Below are 24,391 nucleotides of genomic sequence, written 5' to 3'. Positions count from 1 at the left end.
TTCCGGATCAATTCTGACATTACAACTGCCCATATCCAACTTGATGAACTTATTGAACGGTTTGTGTGCCGTGGTTATGACCGGGCCTTTCTGCTTAAGACAAAACAGAAAGTGCTTAATTTAGATCGTGAAAAATTACTACACAAAAAAAGTGCGGAACCAGATACAACATCGAAACAGTTACCATGGGTCACAAAGTTCAATATAAGATCGAGAGACATCTGTCAGATAGTCAAACAACAGTGGCCAATTGTTCAGTCTGATGGCCAATTACCGTTCAAAAATACCACACTAACGCCCTGCTTTTCAAGGGGTGCCAATTTACGGGATTTATTAGTAAAAGCTGACATTACAAAGCATCAAGAAGAAGGGCACTTTCTAATCAGACGACCAGGGTGTTTTAAATGTGGATGCATCACTTGTCAATTTATGATAGCAGGTAACAGCTTTAATCATCCCCATACAGGTAAAAAAATGCTTATACGTCAGCATCTTACCTGTAACAGTTCTCACGTCATAAATCAAATCCTGTGCCCGTGCGGTCTTACCTATATAGGTAAGACGCAATGTAAATTTAAAGAAAGAATGGTGGGCCACCGCTCGTCTATTAAAGCAGCGTTAAAGGATAAGAGTAGTGACCAACCTGTTGCACGTCACTTTTTAGAGATGAATCACCCCCTAACTAGTTTGCGGTACCGCATGATCGATCAGATTGACAGACCGATACGTGGCGGGGATCGCAATAAAGCATTATTGAAACGTGAGGCTGAGAGGATACATCGGCTTTATTTATTAGCGCCGAGAGGTCTGAATGAATATTTGTCTTTTGCTTCTTTTTATACCTCTCATTTATACGGTTCAGCCTGCCTAATATTGCACTGTTTCATTTTTCCAATTTTCTATTTTTTTGTACTTTTTTGTATGTTTGTATTGTGATATTGTATGTTATATGGTTAGATTGTATTTGTTATATGCAATTTATGTTGCAATCTTTGTGGTGATTATTGCACTGGGAGGCGGAGAATTATCCAATGATGTAACTGCCCCCTGATTGACAGGTGGGAGTGGCCGCACGTACCAACAGTGCTTTCGTCCTGTCACCCCTCCGTGGGGACTGAGGTACATGGTCAATGATGAAATACTTTAACATAGGTCCTCTATTGGTCTTACCCTTAGGGGTAAGGATGTGGACCAACCAGTGCCTAGACATTTTAAAGCTGCTGGGCACAAATTAGAGGATTTAAAGTATTTCATCATTGACCATGTACCTCAGTCCCCACGGAGGGGTGACAGGACGAAAGCACTGTTGGTACGTGAGTCCCAGTGGATCTTGCGTTTGGGTACCACTAAGCCGGGTGGCCTGAACAACAAGATCAACTGGAACTCCCTTGTATAATTGTATATATAATTGTATACATTAAGTGTACCCTTGTATGTCTATATGCTGTACTTTTGCATTGTTCATTGTTCATGTATGTATTTATTGTATGTTTTGTATTTTCCAGACCCGCCTGTCAGCGCCACCGTAGATCTGAGATCATAGCCTGGTGACCACCAGGATGCGCAGCCGGTGGAGCGCATCAGAAATCGGGTGACACGTAAGCTTTGCAGTAACCATGGTGAGGACGCAACCGGAAGTGCGTCAGCTGGAGGTCCCGGCGTGATCGAGACTGCGGGAATTGGCGCCATGGCGTGGTAAGTAGCGGGGTATATGTAGGGGTGTTTGTTCACTGTATTTGTTGCTGTAGGTTATCTGAGGAAGGGACTGCAGTCCCGAAAATGTTTATGTCTGCCTTCAATACAGTATTTGAAACTGCTGAAAAGTCTACGAGTGCCTTCCTTTTGGACTGTGTATGTTATTGTGTATTGGCACCGGGAGCAGCTGCAATCATCAGAGTGCCGGCATAATTGGATATATATATATATATATATACACATATATATACATACATACATACATACACATATTGTAGGAAGTCAGCAGGAAAAGTGCTTGATGCCAGGTATGTGCTACTGTGACTGCTGATGTCAGTGGTATAAATCCCATACAGGGTCGAATTGGATGGTACGGTCTGGGTTTTCTGGTATGCTTGTGGAGATTTGGTACTAGCCATTCCCATACTCCACACCAGTTCAGGTGCAGTTCTGAAGATGATTAAAGTAGAGATGACCACTGGGGCCGAAGATTTGGATTAGTCTCCAGGATTTTGATTTGGCTTTGTCGAGCGGCGGTGAAAAGCTTTGGATTTGGATTTTTTTCTCCAAAAATGGTAAAAAAAAATGCCCAAGAACGATCCCAAAGCAAACCCCCACATAATCCCCCACCCAGTATAACCTAAGAAATACCTGGATCCAAAAAAAACCCTAACCCTACTACAGTATTTCTACACTAAACAAATATTTATTATGAGAACCCCCCCCCTCCCGGACAGATAATAGGTAAATGGGTTGACTGGGGCAATGACTTGGTAATAATTAAAAAGTATAGTTAGGATGTTGCAGCACAGTTACAATATATAGACCTAAAAAAAAAGGGGGGGAAAAAGATATATAAATGCACATCAACAAGGAAAATATATATATATATATATATATATATATATATATATATATATATATATATATATATATACACACACATATAAATTCCAGAAAGTTCCGCACCTATCACAGAAGATTCACCACGGTGGTGCTCACTCCAAGGATGAGAAATCCAAACAATAAAGAGCAAAAGAAGAGGGCACTCACCAATCGTTAAATGAAGTTTGAAGAAAAAATGATTTATTAATGCTTACATGACAGGGCTAACGTTTCGGTCTTACACAGACCTTTGTCAAAGCCAAGCAATATAGAGAGCAGGTCCTTCCACCATGAACATGAGAGTGCCCTCTTCTTTTGCTCTATATATATATATATATATATATATATATATATATATATATATATATATATATATATATATATATATATATATATATATATATAAAGACATCCTGTAGTACAGTATCTCGTAAAACATTATAGCGTCAAAGTAACATCATCACCTGTGGCAAACCTGACCCTCCCACCAATAGTAGGATATGAGAGTGAAGAAATAGCACAGCATATTAATAACTGTATAACAAGAAACCAAAATATTAGTCTGACCAGGCCCTCCTCCATAGCAGAGCCAAGTGGTTAGCAGTCCCTCCATCATACACGCCAGGATACTTACAGAGTAAACTGTAGTATTGGGATAAAAGTTCCAGCATTAACCCTTCAAGCCAGGGATATTAACCCAGATGGAAGGAGTAGGAAAGGAGGTTTTTTTTACTTCAACATAACTGCCTGAGCTGGAGGACAGAGCTGTAGAGAGACCCCACAATCAGAAGCTGAAACCACATCAGATGTAATAGGAGATATGTCCATACAGCAGGATATGTCCCAGAAGAGCGTAGATATAAATGGGTCACACAACCCAAGTATAGGACAAATATCCGGATGGCACCCTCTACTAGGAAGCAATATATCAACAGGGGCATTAGAAGACATCACACTTTGATAGGGTGCAGTCTGAAGACTCACGGCACCAGCCTCGGGGACAGCAAGAGACATCTCAGTCTGGCACGGTAGATCCAGGATATTCAACCATGGGGTATAAGCCATATTTACAGTATTTATAAGCATATCGACCACATTTCCAAGTTTAGCCACAATCCTCTAGGCAGAGGCATCAATCGCTGAATAGCAACTGTAATTGATCAGCCATAATAATAGTAGTAATCAGATAATACTTCAGAGGAAATAAGGTGGTGGCTAGCACACCACCTATAATCACAGGAGGAGTGAGTAACCGGGGACTATCTGGTCACCAGAATGTTATACCATGAGCATCCAGTTAAAGCTCAGACACACAGTGAAATGCACTGGAAGAGTAATGGCCTGGCGAGATATGCTTGGATCAATAAGAGTGATCACAGCCTTTTCAGTAAAGCCACCACAAGAATGGTACCTATGCACCAAAGCAGCCTGAGCCAAAATGGCCACATCCTCTGCCTCACCTACACGAAGTGAGGGCGGATCTCCGGTTCCTGCTGAGAAAGGTGTCCAGGGTGTGCAGCAGGGAATTCAGCGAACCTCCACTGTGCAGCAGGAGACTGATGGCAGGAGTGCCAGCGGCAGTGTGCGTATCAGGGTGAGAATGCGACATCCCACAGCATATATACACCCAGCGGCCTCCGGCTCCAAAATGGTGTGGATACAAGGCCTCAGCCACTCGCAGCGAGGCTCGATTCACAGTGTGTCCTCTGTCCGAGTTCCCTGCACCGGGTCTTCCGCAGGCTCTCAGAACTGTGCCAGGTACAGTAGTGACCCTCACTCAAAATTTAGTGCAGATGGGCGCCCTCAGGATAGGTAGAAAGGATTTTTGAAGCGGAGAGCTACAGCTAGTAGCTGCTTCCACTTATTCACCCAAGCCACGCCCCTACCAGCTACTATTAATTTACACATTTGGCTCTTGCTAAACTTAATGGATTTTACGAAGGTCCTCATTTAGAAAAGTACCATACATGCACAATACTGCAGTGTCTCTGCCTGCAGCCACCAGATAACATACACTGCTGCACCAGTCACCCGCTATCTCCATGTCACCCATAATCTCCTCGTCACCCTCTGACACTCCCTGTCACCCACTGCCTCTGTCACTCAATGCCTTTTGCAGTCTCCCAATGGATTAAACTTTAAATTTTATCAATACATTTTATCAAGGTCCAGTGTTATATTTACATTTTCAATAAATGTAGTTATTGCGCACTAAATCATTCAAATTATGTGTTAAGAAATAGAATTCAAATGTAACATTACACATCTATATATCTTCCCCTGGGTATGCTGGTAATCTAAATTAATTGGCAATACTTTTTATGACTGCATTATTCCTTATACTTATTTCTCATTTTTGTTGAGCTAGTGCCATATTGTAGCTGCTGTGCATGTTTTTTTGCATTCTGTTTTGTGTAGCACTTTTGTTGTGTGCACTTTTTTCCCTGCAGATCGCCGGGACACGCTGCTCCAGGTTGCCCGGCACTGCTAGACGCTGAGAGATGACCGCTGAGGTTGCCTGACAACGCTAGATACCGGAAGAACGTCAGCTGCGACGCGGTATTCAGTGTCACGGTTTTTGACTCGGACGGGTGAATGCCAGACCGGGAATTGGCTTGACCTGACTCAGGGGAGCGGAGTCTAACCATACCGGTGGTTTTCGACAGTGACCCCTCCAAGCAGGATTTGGGCTTCGCTGCACTAGGTACGCCGGTCGCGGTCCCCTGGTCAGGTTTCCCACATGGTGCTGGTAAACACTGGGCGTAAGGCAGGGTAAGCTCAGGAATACTCATAGTCAGACTTGCTGGGTCAGGAACTTGTAGACAGATACAGGTACTATAGGAGTAGGAGTAGGAGCAAGAGTCCAAGTACTAGCCGGGTCATACACTGGGAGTCACAGGATGCAGTACACAGGGAGCAGGCAGGAGAATGGTCACAGAACAAGCCAAGGTCATACACAGGATGTCACGAATGCAGTACACAGGGAGCAGGCAGGAGAATAGCCGGAATCATACACTGGTAACACTGGATATCAGACCAAGCACTGGGAACGCTGGAGCAGGTAGTGAACCTATACTCTGGCACCTTCTGTCTGCCAGAGACTGCCTTTTATAGGAAGCACAAGGAACTGGATCACCTGTGCCTCAATCAATGAGAGCTGAGCAGGTCTCATTCAGGTGTTTAATCATTAGCAATGGTCAGGTTACACAGAGCTGTCTGGCAGCATGGACTCACCCAGGTGTTGTAATCAATTAGCAAAGCTCAGACCACACAGAACTCCCTTGCAGCATATAGCAGGGCTGAACTGACAGGAGAAGCCACAAACCAGGTAAGAACCAAACAATAACTGAATGTTGTGACATTCGGCTCAGCGTGGATCAGGCTGGGAGTGTTACGGAGTTCACCATGTACAGTTAAGGTGAGTTTGTTGGTTTGTATGTCTATTTTCTGTTACCGGACAACGGGTGTCTGCACCCGTTGTCCGGTAAAGGTAGCGTTTTTGCCATTCTTCATTCTTGGAGTGCGATATCATGAATCCTCAGCTACCTATCATCAGGTGTTCATATAAAGCGTGTAACTATTTTTTACACCTGAATTTGAGCAGTGGTCCATGAAACTTAAAACCCAATGTGACACTTACTAGCATGAGTTGAAGGCCATAGTTCCATCTGTTTATGACAACAATCAACCAAGGTGCCGGTGGCAAGCCAGACAACATGGCATTGACCAGTCACATGCATCATCAGCAAGTGACATTGAATTTGCTAACGTGGAATCTGACAATACTAATATCACACAAAGACCCCCTTTAGAGGTTACTACCAGGAGAGGCTGCGTACCAAAAGAGCCCGTCGCAGGGGCTAAAGGGAAAGTATAGCGAGCGAAATGCCAGTAAAAACTGTGTTTATTCTATCAGAATGACCTCTTACACAAAGAAAGTGTTCTAAACAAGGGACTGGCAAATTGATTTGCATAGAATGCGTACAAACCTCAAGCTTCGTGAATTTTTTCAACATCACCAAAATAGAACAGATGTGGGTCCCCTGTCTGATTTCTTACGTATGCACAGCACCTCTACCATTGACTCTGCCCAGAATGAGTCAATCAAGTCCTACACTAGGCTGATGGATGCATCTATGTCCAGATATGCGGCAACCAATTTGCCCAAACATTCTAACTTAACCTCCTGTGAGCCAAAAGCCCTGAAAACCACCATACCCAACCACTTATCAAAGGGCTCCCCATGCTCACAAAATCTAAGGGTCATCAGAATATGCAGCGAGGAGGGAGATAGATCAAGACAACTTGAAAAAATTGAGAATTTCGTACAAAAGGGTTATAGTAGCACCTTACTCCACCAAGCCAGGCAGAAAGCTTTAGCTTCCCTGGAGAGAAGTCCATGATATGGGTTAATTATTACACTACATCAAGTAAGCCACTAATAGACATGGGTAGAAGGGCATGGCCAGTAGAACAGGCTGACCATGACCTCTGCAGTCTAACTGATAAAGCGTTACTTCCCTGATACAGGTGGGGTAGGAAGATAAAGGACATGATAGTCCATACTGATGTATCTGATAAGAAAAAACATAGATGCTCATTTTCTATCAAAAAGAGCTGGCAACTACAGGTGCCTTGGCTGCACCACATGCTCTTACCTGGAAACAGGTGACCAGTTTGTCCATCCACACACAAGGGTGAAGTTTATAATCAAACACATCTTCAATTGCTCCATGTGATATACTTTTTGAGATACCCATGTGGCCTACATTATAATCAGCAAAACTATATGTCAGTTCCAAGAGTGGATGGCGCAACATCGTAGCATCATCAAACTGGCATTTGAGGACAAGAAAGTGGAGCAACCGGTGGCACAACACTTTGCCAAGCATAAAGACACCCTAACCTCCCTGAGATATAAGATGATAGACATGGTAGAGGATGATAAACACGGTGGGAACAGAGCTAATAAGTTGCTATGCCTAGAGGCAAGATGGATCTATAGGTTAGTGGTAAAGTAGCCTTTATAAATGCTTGTGATCCGGTATGTAACCGATTGTTCAACGGTATGCCATGGTTAATTGTTCATCTGTTTGCCATTCTATTTCTGTCTACCTGTTTTAACCTTCTCCCTGGATGTTTTTTCTTCTCTTCATAGGGATAAACCATGAAATGTGTAGCCAATTAAGTAATATACAAGCATGTTATAACGAAGTCCATTTTCAGAACCAGTTTTTATTTACTCTTTATCTTTCTCTGAAAACATGCAATTCAGATTGCAATATAATTTAAAATATTTACATTTGAATGTTATTGATTTCTTTGTAGTAAACCCCTGATGAAGTCCCATTAAGGGATGAAACGCGTTGAATTTATTCTTCTGCTGTTACCAAGTATCTGAAATGTCTGAATGAGAACCATAAAGATCTGGATCAATTGTCACCACTGTGTGTAAAAAGAGACTTTTTAATAAATATTTGAAATTACTTGGACTTTTTAAATGTATGCTAAAGTGAATTTATCTAAGGCTTAATTTATCTAATTGTAAAGATCAACACTAGGGGCGCCAACCCACAATTTATATATATATATATATATATATATATATATATATATATATATATATATATATATATAAATAAATATATATATATATATATATATAAATATATAAAAGGAGCTGTAGTCCGGCACACACAAGAAGCGCAACAGCGCTATAAATGTTGGTACTTTACCGGGTGCCCTCACTAGGTAGGTAGATACAGCAGTTTGGAGGTGCGGCACTCACGGCTGGAAGAACGAAGCTGTACACAAATCTTTAAAGCAACGATTCAATATCCTTTATTTGGACATTTTCGTCAGGCATAAGAAGTGATCATTGCATACAAACATTTATACACCAACGTGCAAGCAAGATCCAGCGTGCTCTGAGACGCCGGAATATGACGTCAGCTCCGTACGTCAGCGATACAAAAGAACAAGTTATGCACAATCAATAGTATACTATACTGAGTAATCATGAATAAACGGTTAAACACCCCATAATTGCATTTAAAATCAAACTAAGGAGTCAGTTTGATTTTGGCCAATAGCCAGCAAGGCAACATCGTTAAAGCTTACCAGAGGTCCTAATAAAGATGGTTCTTAAGATAATGATCATCAATAATAAAAATATAAACATTAGTATTTTCATCAGATCTAATAACATATACAGACATCACATTATAAATAAACAGTGAATGCTGTATTTATTTCCTAGAAAGGCATGAAATGCCCAGATGCTCGTTAAGACCTCTAGGTGATATGGTATCCAATGAGTTTCACATTTTAACAACAGCAGACCCCTATTACCTCCACGCAGATTTAAAGGGATATGGTCTATCATGCGGTATTTTAATGAAGATAAAGGGTGTTTTTTGGCCAAAAAGTGTTTCGGCACTGGGAGATCACATTTGCCCCCTGCTAGGGCTGCACAGATGGTAGATCTGTGTGTTGTGATCCTTTCCTTAAATGTCCTCTCGGTCTTACCGATGTACGATAAGCCGCAAGGACAAATAAGCTGGTATACAACAAAGCGTGATTCACAACTGAGTGTGTGTCTGATAGAATATTTAGTGCCACAGTGGGGATGGTAAAACACCGGGCCAGGGATCATTCCACCACACACCGTACAGGTACATCTGATACAACCACGGGGAGGTGGTTTTGCCGTTGGTTAAATGCTGATATATCAGCTTTCACAAGAAGGTCACGTAAATTAGGGGCCCTTTGATAACAAGACATCAGACGTGAATTTTTTATATTAATGTCACCATCAGAGGCAACGATTGGCCACAATTTTTTAGAGACCCTGTTGATGATGGGGCTGGCACTTGAAAATTTAGTTACCCATGGGATTACTTCTTGGGTGGAATGTATAGTAGGTTTTACTTTTAGCAGGTCTTCACGAGTGATCAAATCTACCCGTTGTTTAGCATTCCTAAGATCACATGGTTTGTATCCCCTTTCAAGGAATTTATCAATGAGTGATACAATTTGACATTCCAACTCTACTGGATCCGAGATGATACGTTTGAGGCGGATCATCTGAGAGTAGGGCAATCCTCTGATTGGATGGGCACTGGAACCATGCAATAAGTTATTCCTATCGGTTTTCTTTTGGAATAATGAAGTAGACAAATGGCCCTCATTCACTTGGATTGCTACAACCAAAAAATGTATAAGCTTACGATCATAAGACATTGTAAATTTGACTGGGCTATTACTAGCATTGTGTATATCAATCAGACCAATCAAATCCTCGATGGGACCTGCCCAAAAAATTAGCAGATCATCGATAAAACGTCGATACAGGAGGATTCTGGCAGCAATCAAAGGATCCTCAAAGAAAATCTGCTCTATATTTATATTGGTCTGGGGGATGGGGCATTCGGAAAGAAATACACCAGGCTTAAATGGTGAGCAGGCTCAAAAGCATTTTAATTTACAATCAAGGTATACACAATATATAAAAGTTTGGTATAAGACAAACAGTATAAATATAAAGATAAAAAGACAACAATTAATGTAGATGGGTAGGGGGTGGGTGGGGGGAACAGAGCATTTATAGAGTGAGTGGGTAAAAGTGGATATCTTTTAGGCGTGGAAATTCTTAGGTAAAAAGCATAAGTTAAAAACCACAGTTCTCTGTACTTGGCTCATAAGATAGATAAATAGTATTTGTCCTTTTTCGGTTTAGGATCTGTGGAGCAGAGCATCAGTTCCAAAGCTGATTAGCATGGAGGATTGGAGGGATGGTCAAAGTACAGAGAACTGTGGTTTTTAACTTATGCTTTTTACCTAAGAATTTCGATGCCTAAAAGATATCCACTTTTACCCACTCACCCTATAAATCCTCTGTTCCCCCACCCTTTTATCTTTATATTTATACTGTTTGTCTTATACCAAACTTTTATATATTGTGTATACCTTGATTATAAATTAAAATGCTTTTTTAATTGAAATTCTGATATTGGTGTAAATTGATTATATAAGTATTTACTATATGAGTCTGGTCAGGCGCCTGTGTTCTCTCCAAATCCTCAAAAAAAAAACCCATCCGATCTAGAGAACTAGGCTGCCAACCTATCAAATACAAACAAAACTTGCTAGATTAAATACTATATGAATGTACATGGGTGATCAAAAGCGCCGGTGTCTTAGAGCTATATTCTAAAACTATATATATATATATATATATATATGTTGTGAACGGACAAGCGGGGTGGGGTGAGCGGCACTCGTAGTCCTTAGGACCTAGATATATATATATATATATATATATATATATATATATATATCTAGGTCCGTGGTGAGCAGCACATCCTCAACAAGAATAAAATGTTGTGGTGCCTTCCAAGTCCCCTCTGGGAATCAAACACATTTACAGACCGCGGCACTCATCCAATAACACGCTGTATAGCAGGGTATATCAACGCTTCGAACTTTTATTAGTTTTATTAGTATCCTGATGACGAAATAATACAAGTTTGAAATGGCGATATACCCTGCTGTACAGTGTGTTATTGGATGAGTGCCACCGTCTGGAAATATATATATATATTTCTTGTTAGCTCTGGCACTCACTGCATACAACTTGTAACGATAGCCGGAGCCCTCAAACAGCATGTACTGCATCAGCATACACACGCCGAACATATACTCCAGATAGCGGCACTCAGGTCAAGAAAAAGGCAAGAACACAGCAAAAATGTGAAATACATTTGAAACGTTGGCATCTTGATGCTGTGTTCTTGCCTTTTTCTTCAGCGGAGTGCCACTATCCTGAGTGTGTATATATATATATATATATATATATATATATATATATATATATATATATATATATATATATATATATATATATATATATATATATATATATATATATATACCACTCTCCAGACTGCAGATGATCTTTTTAAAACACCTTGTGACATCCAAAACGAAGCCAGGATGGCGTGCACTTCGTTTTGGATGTCACGAGGTGTAACGGCACTTATTTTGCATGTATGAAGCTGTCTGCATGTCTTGGAAAAGGCTCTACTGTGAGCCGAAACGTTGACCAATAATGTGGCAGCAATAATTGAAAAATAAAATGAAGTTTTAAAAAGATCATCTGCAGTCTGGAGAGTGGCCTCTACTAATAGAACCCACGTTCTATTAGTATCCTGGTACTAATAGAACCCACGTTCTATTAGTATCCAGAAATGGATTCTTGAGTGTGAACACCCCAGCATGAATGGATTGGAATAGTGAGTGCTACCCACACTTTGGATATATATATATATATATATATATATATATATATATATATATTGTGGGCAGCCTCAGCCTCACATTGGTGGCAATGGTCTCACTTTAAAAATCTTTTACCAACTATTTTTTTTACATCATTGGAGCTGCGGCGGCTGGGGGACCTTGAGCTGCTGCTGGGGGGGGGGGCATGGCCAGTCAGACTTGCTGGCGGGCATGTGGCCAGATCGATGGATCTGCGGGCGGAGGGGTGGCCGGACTGACAGGCAGCCTGATGGACTTGTGGCATTTGGAGGGTTAGGCGCTGCCGGACATGCAGGTGCGTCTACGGAGCAGGGGGAGAGTGGAGGGAGCAGGAGGCGGCAGTGGGGCAGTGCGCGGGCTGAAAGTGGATAATCTTTCAGGCCACGCTGAGAACACACACAGTGATGATGGATAAAAAAAACATCCATCATCGCAGGCATGCTGGTAAAACCAGCCGACGAAGGTCCTCAATAGCGATGATGTGGGAGCACACATCATCGCTAGTTGGCCATCTCTGGGGCATACAAACTAGGTGATTTTAAGCTAAAAATCTCTCAAAACTACTGTTTTGACTGATTTTCAGGTGAAATAAAGTGTGTATGGGCCTTTAGAATGTTGTAGTTTCTTTCTATAATCTGTCTAATTTGATAATGTGCCTGATTTTTATTTACGGATAAAGGAGATATCCCTGTTTGTTGATTTATTTTTATTTCTGGGGGGTATTGGTGTATCTCCTAAGGGGTCTTCTCTGTCCACAGAACGGACTTTGTTGTGTTCCTCTACAAGAATAGACTCAGGATAGCCTCTCTAACGGAATGCTTCTCTCATTTCTTTGGATTGTTGATTAAAAGTTTCCTCTAGGGTGCAGTTTCTGCAAAGATGAATCAGCTGTCGTTTAGGGATAATTGTTATCCATGATTTATTATGGGCACTTCTGTAGTACAAAAATGACTGTTACTACATTTTTCATGTACTGTAGTTAGAAGTAATTATTAAAGAGCCATGGGTCTTAAGGGTTATGTCCAAAAAATCTATGTGCTTGTGTTTGTATAAATATGTGAATAATAAATAAAAAATGTTCTGATTGAGTGAAATAATGAAAGATTGTGCTGAAAATAGGTCCCCCGTACCAAATAATAAATAGAATGTTAATATAACCACCATAAAAGACCAGGTTCGCACCAAACTCATTGCTCCACGCATTGACATCTTCACTGTAGAGATTTGCATAGCTCGGTGAAAACCTGGTCCCCACGGTCATCCCCATCACCTGTATGTAAAAATTGTCAGAAAAGGAAAAGTAGTTGTGTGCTAGAATATATGATACATCTGACAGTAGAAAGACCGCTTGTTCCTGGGAATAGTCCCAAACATGCTTGATTTTTGGTCAAAGGTGGAATAATTTTTCTTTGTGCAGAATAGTTGTGTATAATGATTTTAGATTTATTGTAAGGTAAGCATATGAGTCTTTCCAAACAATATTTTAGAACGTAAGACATGTGTGTTATCTTTAATGTAGCACAAGGAGTAGTGCAGGGACAAGAGGCTGTAAAAATGAATCTACCGTATATACTCGAGTATAAGTCGTCCCGAATATAAGCCGAGGCACCCAAATTTACCACAAAAAACTGGGAAAACGTATTAACCCGAGTATAAGCCTAGGGTGGGAAATGCAAAGGGTCTAGGGGAACACTGAGACACACTGTACAGGGTCTAGGGGCAAGTCCCCCTCTCCCTTCATCCCATGATCCCATAATTGCAGCTGGTTTCTCCTGTCATTTTAGTTTGCCAGCTGGCAGGAATCTTACAGGATGAGCAGCCAAGTACAGCCTGTGACAGGAAGGGAAGCTGTAATGTGCAATTACAGTCCATATAGAGGGAGGCACTAATCAGGAAGAGATGAGAGGGTCCCAGGTAATTGGGGCTGTGTGACTGCTGCAGAGTGGACACTGCATGGGGTATGGATGCGCTGCATGTATTCTGCATTCACCATGGCAGCTCATGAGCCCCAGTACCAGAGCCCTTGCTTCCCGATACCGGCTGCTCCTTTCTCTCCTGCCCGGCGGAACTTGGCGCATCCTCCATTTCTGCCTCCGTGCTAGTTTCTGGCCAGCATGACAGCAGCACAGAGGCTGCAACATCATCAGCCTCCGCCAGGCCCCAGCGTCACCAGGCCTTGCCACCGGCTCTGACTGAAGTACCAACTATCGTACACACCCGAATATAAGCCGAGGGGGTACTTTTTCAGCATAAAAAATGTGCTGAAAAAGTCGGCTTATACTTGAGTATATACGGTATATAAAAGGGACAAATTAGATGTAAGAGAATTTATACCTGGAATTATAAGAGGATCTGGGGGTGAAGTGAGGGATTTATGAATTTTTGGAAGGTGGTGATTGCTGCATTGACCATATCTACCTGATTGATCATCATATATTTTACCAAGTACAATCCAATGTTCTAAGTACTGTATTACTTCTATAAAGCAGAGAGGAAGAACTCTGAGACACAACTCAACCCCTTCAGCCATCAATTCAAGAGGTCTGAACGGGCAAGGCCATGGAGTACTGGAGTCAAAGCAGCAAATGCTGTTCTGCCCTCCATTAATATACTATGTGTGGTGACTGTGTGGGGCCCCGGTGGGGACCGCCCTCTAATAATCTGGCTCTGACCAGACTACCTAATTTCATAGAACATTAAAAGGTACATCAAGTGACATTGCATTATGCACCTCATTGGTCCTTGTAAAGGAACCTGCAAATTAAGCAGGACATTCAAAGAACACTGTGAGGTTATTGCAAGTACTGTTATTGACATGAACATATTTTCTTTTACAAAATGAAGTGTACTGTAGGCCTGATTCAGAATTGCTCACTAAGCCAATATTTACGCAAGCAGACAACATTTATCTTTTTAGCATGCTTCAGTCATACCGCGCATTGCATCACGATTGTTATCACAAAGACTAAGCTTCAAAAAAGTGAATAAGTGGAGAGTGATAAATGATCAACCAACCAGCTACTATATTTTTATAAAAAGTGTGTAGCATGGCAGTTAGGAGCTGATTGGCTGGTACTTTATTACTGTGCACTGTATCACTTTTTAAGGCTTAGTACAGTACATCTGTCCCAGAGACACAGAACAGATATGTATACAATGGAAAGGACAAAACTGCGCAGAGTTGGATAAAGCAATAAGAATTTATTACCAATAATGATAAACATAAAAAGACAAATTACATAATAAGCTGTAAAGCTAATTTGTGGCCACACTAATAAAAAAAAAAACATACAACAAGATGACATTACATTACTATTAAAAAAGACAATCACAACACGTTTAGAAGCAGAATTTTTGGATATAGAACTCTAAAAATAGGTAGTTTGTATCGTTCATAAATGGTAATTAGTGCAAGCTAGATATCCTGTAGTTTGATAACATAGGTTGGTTAATTTTTAGTACCAGAGATGTTTCTAGGCAGACACTGTTAATGATAATATTCTCACTCACTTAGGAACTCTAGTATCAAAAGATAATATTCAAAAAATTGCCCACTCGCGAGACAAAGGAGTGAAGTTAACCAAATACTTCATAGTGAAACTACAAATATGTTGCCAAAAATGTTCAAAATATGGGCATGACCAAAAACAATGGAAAAGATCTGCATTTTACAAACAGCATTTGAGACAAGCAGAATTGTCTCAAATTCCCATCTGATACCCTCTAGCAGGAGATATATATACGCTTGATGAAATATATTCAAATCCATTTCAATAAATTTGGCCAAACAATTGGTGAGTGTGTGGTAGTATCAAAATTGTATCCATCAATTGTAAATGAGATAAAAAGAAAATACTACTGTTAAGAGTCGAATACTAAAGTAACTGTCCACTAAACAGAACAAATGTTTAGTAGAGAAGTGGTCATATAGTTGAATACAATTAAATTCCCATATATGTTTCAGTACAATTACAAGGATTCAGGAGAGGAAGAGTAACTTAACCATCTTTCTGAAAACATCATATTTGGCAATACAAATAGCTCACTTAACAATAACATACAATTACAGTACAGCCATTCCTCACTTAACGACCAGGTTCCGTTCCTACGACCCGGTCGTTAAGCGAATTGGTCGTTAAACGAACCTATATAAAACCCCTTACTACTTCTGAGATGTGGGTCACTAAACAGTCTGGGCAGGTCATAACTGTGAGAGGGTAGGCGGCAGGTCGTAAATCTGAGCAGGTGGGGTCATAAGTCTGAGCAGTCACAGCATGGACACTAAACGAAGGCCTGGGTCATAAGACCGGGTGGTCGATAAACAGGTAGGACGTTAAGTGAGGAATGTCTGTATATTTCTTCAACAATAGGATTATATTAGTAAAACAAAATAATATCACAGGTCCACCATTAAGTGTCAACAGGTATTGACCTAGAAGTAACATAGTAATTAAGGCTGAAAAAAAAGACGTTAGTCCATCAAGTTCAACCTATTTGACTTGTAACTACTGGCACGACTAAGTCATACAGTAGCTATAGGATTCCCTTAGTGGCCAAAAATGTATCCAGTTTTGATTTACAGATGAAGCCTGTATCGCCAGCACCCGCTTGCTCCCGCCAGGGGGCGCGTGCGCCCAAGACGCCCTCGTGCCCAAGGTAACGGAGCTCCGCACTGAGATCCTGTCTCTACCGACGGTCCCCGTCCCCCCTCCCCCAACGCTGCCCATCTCCCTGAAGCTGATACAGGTAGGATGCTGCTGCCCCACCGCCAAGAGACTGGGACGCGCGTGAGACGCACGTGCATCCCAGTTCAATGGAGTCCTAGTCCGTCGGCATGGAGCAAAGATGACGGGGCTCCATCTGTAAATTCATTCAAAGTAGTGGCTGTAACCCACTGGCAGTGAGTTCCAGAATTTTAATGCTCTAATGGTGAAGAATCCTCTTCTTAATTCAGTACAGAATTTATTTTCCTCGAGCCTCAGTACATGCCTGTGTGTCCTATGATTAGGCAAGTTAGTAAACAAATCATCTCCCAGTTCCATATGATTCCCAATCCTGTATTTGAACATACTAATCATATTACCACTGAACCTCCATTTCTCCAGTGAAAACATATTAAGCCTGGTTAATCTATCTTTGTATTCTAGTGATTCAAGACCTACTAGCTTAGTCGCCCTTTTCCGTTTTAATTAATTTATGTCCTTTTTAAGGTGTGGTGCCTAGAACTGAACAAAGTATTCCAAGTGTGGTCTCAACAATGCCTTGTAAAGAGGTACTATCACATTGGCATCCCTTACATCCATTCCCCTTTTAACGCAAGTATGTTCTCAAAAATAGTATATGCATCAATTAAGGGCAGTGATAAAAAAGTGTGGTGGTCACAAGGAGTTAAAGTATGGACTGTTTAAGAATGAACCTTGAATCCAGAAGATTTAGCCTATACAATAGGGCACATTACCCTCATTTCAATGGAGTGTCCTAACTCAATATTAGAAGTACAGTCCAGCAATATTATTGTAACTAGACCATAAAAACCAGACCACAAAAATTAGTTCCCCCCCCCCCCCAGCAATGTAAAGAGAGGAGAGGGAGGAAAATGAGTAAAAAAAAAGTATCAGCTATAGAGTGGGGATGAATATTAGGGGAAAGGGAGAAAAAGATCACCCTGCAGGAGAGCTAGGCTAAAGTCAAATAATTTAGAATAGAGGATGAAGGTAAAGTAAGGTTAATTAGTAAAAGAGAAACAAACCAGGTATGGAGAAGAGATTATGGTGCCTTGAATGGTCCACAGCTTCCCCATACACCACGGAAATTATCCCCCTCAAGGTAAGAAACGCCCGTGAGGGAGCAGGAGAATTTCAAAAAAAGGTACACTGCACAAAGCCCACAAACAGAACAGAATGGACCATCCACCATGCCTCACCAGTAAGCCTCTCCAGGTCAGCACCAACTATATGGGAGTCAACAGGGGTTTCTGCACTGCAGGTGTTGCCTGCAGTGTACAGCGTTCCACAGTTCCCCACCATTCAGGGATCTCCCAATGAGTTAGATACCACAGCTCCCTGGGCTCGTCCGCAGCTTCCTCAGCACCAATGGCAGACAAATAGGCAGGTACATAGCACACCTGCGGCGGGTACAGGGATCCGCCACTGCAGCAGTAATCCTAATGGTTGGCTCCATGTTATATGTGCAGAGATTCATTACTATCCGACATTCAGAGGTCTGCACTGGTCTATGCAGTGTTCTGGAGCTCCCTGCCGTTCAAGTGTCTCTTAGTGACTTAGGATCCGCCACCACAGCAGTACCTTTACAAAATGACCAGCAACATCAGGGTCGGGGCCACAAAACCTCAGCCCCCCAGGCAGTGAGTCATCCCAGCCAGTAATCCAAAGGAGGATCCCAGATAAATGGTAGCTCAGTGATTCAGGAGCAAAGCCAGGTACAAACAAGGCAGTGGTCACAGATCCCCACAGCCGTCACTGCACTGCATGACTCATGGAATCAGTCTTCCAACCAATCTTTTAACTCAAAACAAAAAGTGTCCACCGAGTCCACGTCAGGTAAACGAACAATCACCGTGGGTATTGAGTGGTTTGCAGGGTGGAAAAGGATGGATGGTTATGGATGGAGCTTACACAAACAGAGCTCAGTTAAAACATGGCCAACTTGAATGCGCAACCCACCAGAAGTCTATTGGTTCCTCATTTGCCATCTGAATATTAACTCATACTATCAGATTGATATGCAAAGCCTTGGTTTAAACACATTTTATCAGTGAAATAGATGTACCGCATAAGAAGGAACTGGTTTAAGTTGTGTATACTCATGGAACTACTACTAGATCCAAGCACTTCTAATGCTACTACTAGATTTATTTATTTACAGTTTCTTATATAGCGCAGCATATTCCGTTGCATATAGGGTTAATAGGAGTGATACACAAGGATAGTCCCACCAGATTGCAAGACAGTCCTGATGGGATGCAATTAAATATGAATGCTACTGGAGGTTATGTGGGGGTACCGGAATAAGGTGAGATACCCTGAATAGGTACGTTTTCAGGGAGTGCTTGAAAGTTTGGAGGCTAGAAGAGAGTCTTAATGTGCATGGTAGGGCATTCCATAGGGTGAGTTCTGCCCAAAGAAAGTCCTGCAGTTGTGAATGGGAAATAGTAATGAGTGTGGATGAGAGATGCAGATCTTGTGCAAAGCAGAGGTTGGGTGGGGATATATTTTGAGATAAGCCAAGAGATATATGTTGGTTTAGTCAAGTTAAAGACCTTGTATGTGAGTAGAAGTATTTTATATTGAAAACTGTAAAATACAGGCAACCAATTGAAGGACTGACTGAGGGGATTAGCAGACTTTGAACATATGCACAACACTTTTATTGGCAAGCTGCTCAATCAGAGGTCTGTCATTCAGGTGCCAACAGGGAGGGGTAAATCTGGTTAGGAAAAAAAACAGTTTGTATCCCTATTGCACACTGAATGAGAAATATACATATAATAATCAGATAATACAGAGATCTTGGTTGCATATATCTGCAGATATAGGGTTAAGCCCCCAGGCCGTACGTCAAGGCATCTCTGTCACTGGGGGTCCCTAACACTGGGACTGGGATTATTATATGTATATTTCTCATTCAGTGTGCAATAGGGATACAAACTGTTTTTTTTCCTAACCAGACTTTGAACATATAGCTGGAAAGATCAGTCTCACAAATGCATTCAAAATGGATTGCAGTGGCGAGAGTATTTTATTAGGCAGAGCGGTAAGGAGGCTATTGCAATAATCAATGCGTGAGATAAGGAGTGCATGGTTTAGTTTTAGCAGTATCTTGTGTAAGATATGGACACATTTTTTATGTTTTTTTCAGATGCATGTAACATAAATGTATGTGAGGAATAAAGGGCAGTTCAGAGTCAAGGATGACACCTAGGTAGCAAGCTTGTGGAGTAGGATTGATTGTTGTGTTCAACAGTGATAGAGATATCAGGTTGGAAACTACTCTTGGCTGGTGGGAATATAATTAATTCTGTTTTGGAAATGTTGAGTTTAAGGTGGCGAGACGACATCCAATATGAAATGGCAAAAAGGCATTCAGAGACACGGAGCAATACTGATGGTGACAATTCAGGGGTGGATAGATAGATTTGAGTATCATCAGTGTACAGATGATACTAAAATATGAATGAGTTGATTAGTTTGCCAAGAGAGGAGGTATAGATTGATAAAAGTAGAGGACCTAAGATTGAACCTTGTGGTACTCCAAGTGGCAGAGAAGAGGACGTAGAATCAGAGAAGTGAACATTGAAAGAGTAAATAAATAGGTAGGACAAGAACCACGAAAGGGCTGTTTTCTGAAGATCTAGGGATTGTACTGCTTGTATGAGAAGAGAGTGGTTAACCATGTGGAAGGCAGTCAAGAAATCTACAAGAATAAGAAGTGAGATATGGCCTTTTGATTTAACAGTGGCCAGATCATTTACTACTTTAGTCAGTGCTGTCTCTGTGGAGTGATGAGAGCGAAAACCTGACTTAAGTGGGTCAAATAAGATTTAGGCATTAAGAAAGTGTGCGAGGGAAGTGTAGGCACGTCTTTCAAGTAGCTTGGAGAGGTATAGGAGCTGAGAGATGGGATGGTAGTTCGTATTAAAATTGTGTTTTTAAAGAATAGGAGAAATAAGTGCATGCTTGTACAGAGAAGAAAAGATACCTGTAGAGAGAGAGGTTACAGATTTTAGTTATGTTTGGAATAAGCACAGGAGGCTGAGCTTTACCGACTTGTAAGGGCATAGGATCAAAAGGAGAAGTAGTTGAGTAGGAGGATGAGAAGAGTATTGATACTTCATCCTCACTTGAGTGGTCAAATGAGAAGAAAATGCCAAAGGGCTAAGGAAAGGAAGTGAGCAGGTCACTGTCTGAGGAAGAGCATGCCATTTCATTCTGGATTTTTGTCAATCTTGTCCTTGAAAAAGGAAGCCAGTTTTGTGAATGGATAGTGGCTGGTGGGGTGGGTGAGGGAGGGTAAAGCAGTTTTTTTTAACTTTGCACCACAGTTTCGTGCTACGGTGGGTTTTATTTCCCTATTTTTATTTTCTTAAACAGTTTTTACTTGTGTGACTGACTTATCATTCTATCTTGTAACCTGTGCCTGTAAAAGAAGCTTTGAAGTGTTTAATTTAGATAAAAAATATTCATCTTCGTTTTGGTGTCTGTTTCCAGACTATGCTTTCAAGAGGCGTCACCAATTAATTGAAATATTCATACTTTTATGTGCAGACAAAAGCCATAATTTTGCCTTGGGTCATACCCTAAACATAATACTTTGGCTTGTGGCAGTATCCATGTTGAAATTAACACATGCGCTCGGGAATTCAGTAAAGGCTCCATGGGCAGCAATTAGCAGATTGATTTATTGTTTGACCAAATCCACTCCCATAGAGAACTGACTGATCCTGATCTTGTCTGTTGCATATGATTTCATAAAGATGAAGCAATGCATGTGAACACAAAAACAGCCAGTAATGTGAGACTGCGCATAACTCAATAAATTATTTATGGTTGTTTTTGTATATATTTATATGAATCATATATAGCAACCACAATGATGGTTGAACAGCGTATAAATGTACAGCCTTCAAAGAAATGAAATGGCATTTTAAGAGTTTGTTTCTATATATGTAGCTCTGCTTGTCACTATGCTATGCTGTATCTGCTTTATACTAGAACACAATTAGTGCTCTGTTATGCTCTATGCTCCATACAGAATATTAGGGTGAACAGGTAGACAGAAGAGCCTTGCGCAATTGTGGGTCTGAAAACCCATCAATTATTTGCACAATGTTTAGAAGCAATACGTTACATGGTGTGCATATACTATACATAGGTTCCATCATCACTGAAAATTTTCCTTTCACACAACAATTCAAGCAAAGTAAATACATTAATACAGCGGTTCTCAAACTGTGGGTCCTGACCCCAAAGTGGGTCCCAACCTTCGCAGCATGGGGTCGCAACTCCATGTTGCTGACCATCAGTCTGATGACATTTTTAATCTCAGTCTGTGATTCAAGGAGTCTGAAAAGTCTGTTGAATTGTCTGTTATTTTAGACTCCTCCCATCATGTTGTGCCTCCACATTGCTGCCATGTATGTGCTGTCTGCTGACTAAACATGAGGTGTAGTGACCTTCTGAAGTAACCTGCTGGGGTCCTCTAATTAATTTTATTGTCTGATGGGGTCCCACAGCAAAATAGTTTGAGGACCCATGCATTAATATATTGAAAGTTCATAAATGAAGGGACCAAGACTAGAGGTCATCCCTCCCTATCATTTAACATAATGTTAAAATTGATGGTTTTGGTTCACACTTACCTTTGCGATAGGACTCCCTCAGTTTTTCAGAAATCCAAAGCATAGCCTTCACTCCAAGTTTTGTTCCATAATTTCTATCAAAAGGAGTAGGAGCACCACCCTGAATATTAAAAGAAAATGTTAGCATATCATCTAAAAATCATTTCCTACTCAAATTTTACAAACATTTTTCTAAATATATAATTTTACATCATTACACATTTTCTGAATAGGAATATATGCAATATACTGTATGAATAGAATATAAATGCTGACATCACACAGACATACAGTATAGGGCCTGATGCAAAAGCGCATACAGCAGCGTCTATTGGTGGTCTGCGGTGTTCAACTTTATGGCGCTACAAAATTATTTCCCCACGGAGGTGCTGGGTGGTTTGAGGGCACAGGGGGTCTATTGCTGCCACTGCCTGGACCACAGGCAAACCATGTCTGCAGTCCAGTCACCCCAGCCTCAATTGAAAATGTCCCTCCAAAAATGGCTGCTGTCTCACATGATTCAGTAATTATGTATGCTAGAGGAGGCAGCAGCCATTATGGGAGGAACATTTTTTAATAGTGGCAGACGTGACTGCATGACTAGTGGTAGACCTAGGTGCAAATGGAAGGAGGAGGAGCTTCTGGCATCGAACAGGTTAGGCCACCAGAAAGTGGAAACTGTTCCTGATGTACATCCGTGCTTCCGAATGTGCAAGCACTGAGACCCCACTTCCAGCATCTTTACATGCAGTAATACCAGTTGAGGGTGGCAAGGGTGACCTGGATGGCATCTGGAAGAGATGCTCCTTGGGTGAGCTCCGGTTTCCCAGACCTAAGATGGCCAATTCATTCTTTCATGGCTTACTTTGCAAAATGAGACAACATTTGAAACTTTAGACAGATGTCTTATGCTCCCACAACAGCAGAAGGGCAACTAAAATGGTGCATGGCCTAAAACTTACCTGGACAGACTAAAAGATCTCAACATGTATAGTTTGGAGCAGAGAAGGGAAAGGGGGGACATGATATGAGTATAGGAGGCTGACTAAGCCTTGGCTGGCTATAGAAAACTGGCTTTAGAAATTTAGTCAGAATTCAAAGTAGGAAGATTCTAATTAGGAATATACAACCGCATACTGTCAGCCTAGACTTAGCCTGGACTTGGACTGGACAGAAACTGAAGGAAACTACAATCAACATAAGTGCAACTCTTAACTGCTAAAACTTTGAATATTACTCTTTCTGCTTGCATGTGCACTGTCTGTTTTGAAAAATCACAGCTGTACCTCTAATGACTTCACCTCTCCTGCACTCCATTGATAATCTTGGCCCTCTTCTTCTCTATCTCTACATGTCCTCTCTGGGTGAGCTTATTTGCTCACTTAACTTCCACCATCACCTCTATGCTGATAATACTCAAATCTACCGATCCTTTCCTGATCTCTCTCCCTCTATCCTCACTCATATCTCCAACTGTCTCTCTGCTGTCTACTCTTGGATGACCCAGCGCTTTTTTAGACTTAAAATATTAAAGACTTAGCTGACCTCTTCCCACCCTCCTGCATAAAACCTGACCATCTCTCAACCTAACCTGTTTAAGCTCACTTCTTCGCCTTCTGTGTCACCCCAGTCTGTCTAACCCGCCCCTTTAGAATGTAAGCTCTCACGAGCAGGGCCCTCTCTCCTTATGTGCCTTTCTTAGAATATATAAACCTCTGCCACCCTGATAATTGCTTCAGTGTCCTATCCCCTGGTGCAACTAACCATGTGCTTGTCCTAAACTGTCTTGTACTGTAATTTGTTATGTGTTTTTGATTATAACTATGCTCTGTAAAGCGCTGCAGAATCTGTGTGCGCTATATAAGAAACTGTTAATAAATAAATAAATGATAGAAATCTTCAAATATATCAAGGGTTTTAACATAGTACAGGAGTGAAATTTTCTTCAAAGGAAAAGAAGTAATAGAACACGAGGACATGCACTGAAAATGGAGGGAGGTAGGTCTTAGGGGAAATGTTAGAAAAAATTACTTTACAGAAAGGGTAGTGGATAAGTGGAATAGCCTCCCATCAGACTTTTCTCCTCCACTGTACCCAGCTCCAAGCCCCCTCCATGATATGTTCAGGCTTTGTTTA

General features: G+C 41.3%; 1 protein-coding gene across 1 annotated transcript in view; it reads right to left on the bottom strand.

The window, feature by feature from the left end:
* Positions 1 to 24,391, bottom strand: part of PFKL (phosphofructokinase, liver type) — a 160,604-nt gene that overhangs the window by 5,691 nt on the left and 130,522 nt on the right. Inside the window, exon 18 of the mRNA XM_083153592.1 lies at positions 22,277 to 22,376. Coding sequence (XP_083009718.1) covers positions 22,277 to 22,376 — 100 coding nt within the window. The remainder of the gene's footprint in view (positions 1 to 22,276; positions 22,377 to 24,391) is intronic.

This window comes from Crinia signifera, chromosome 7 (genome assembly GCF_055691185.1).
Source record: "Crinia signifera chromosome 7, ASM5569118v1, whole genome shotgun sequence".
NCBI classification, from domain to species: domain Eukaryota; kingdom Metazoa; phylum Chordata; class Amphibia; order Anura; family Myobatrachidae; genus Crinia; species Crinia signifera.
The sequence above is the reverse complement of the archived record's forward strand: the minus strand, read 5'-3'. Positions and strand labels throughout refer to the sequence as shown.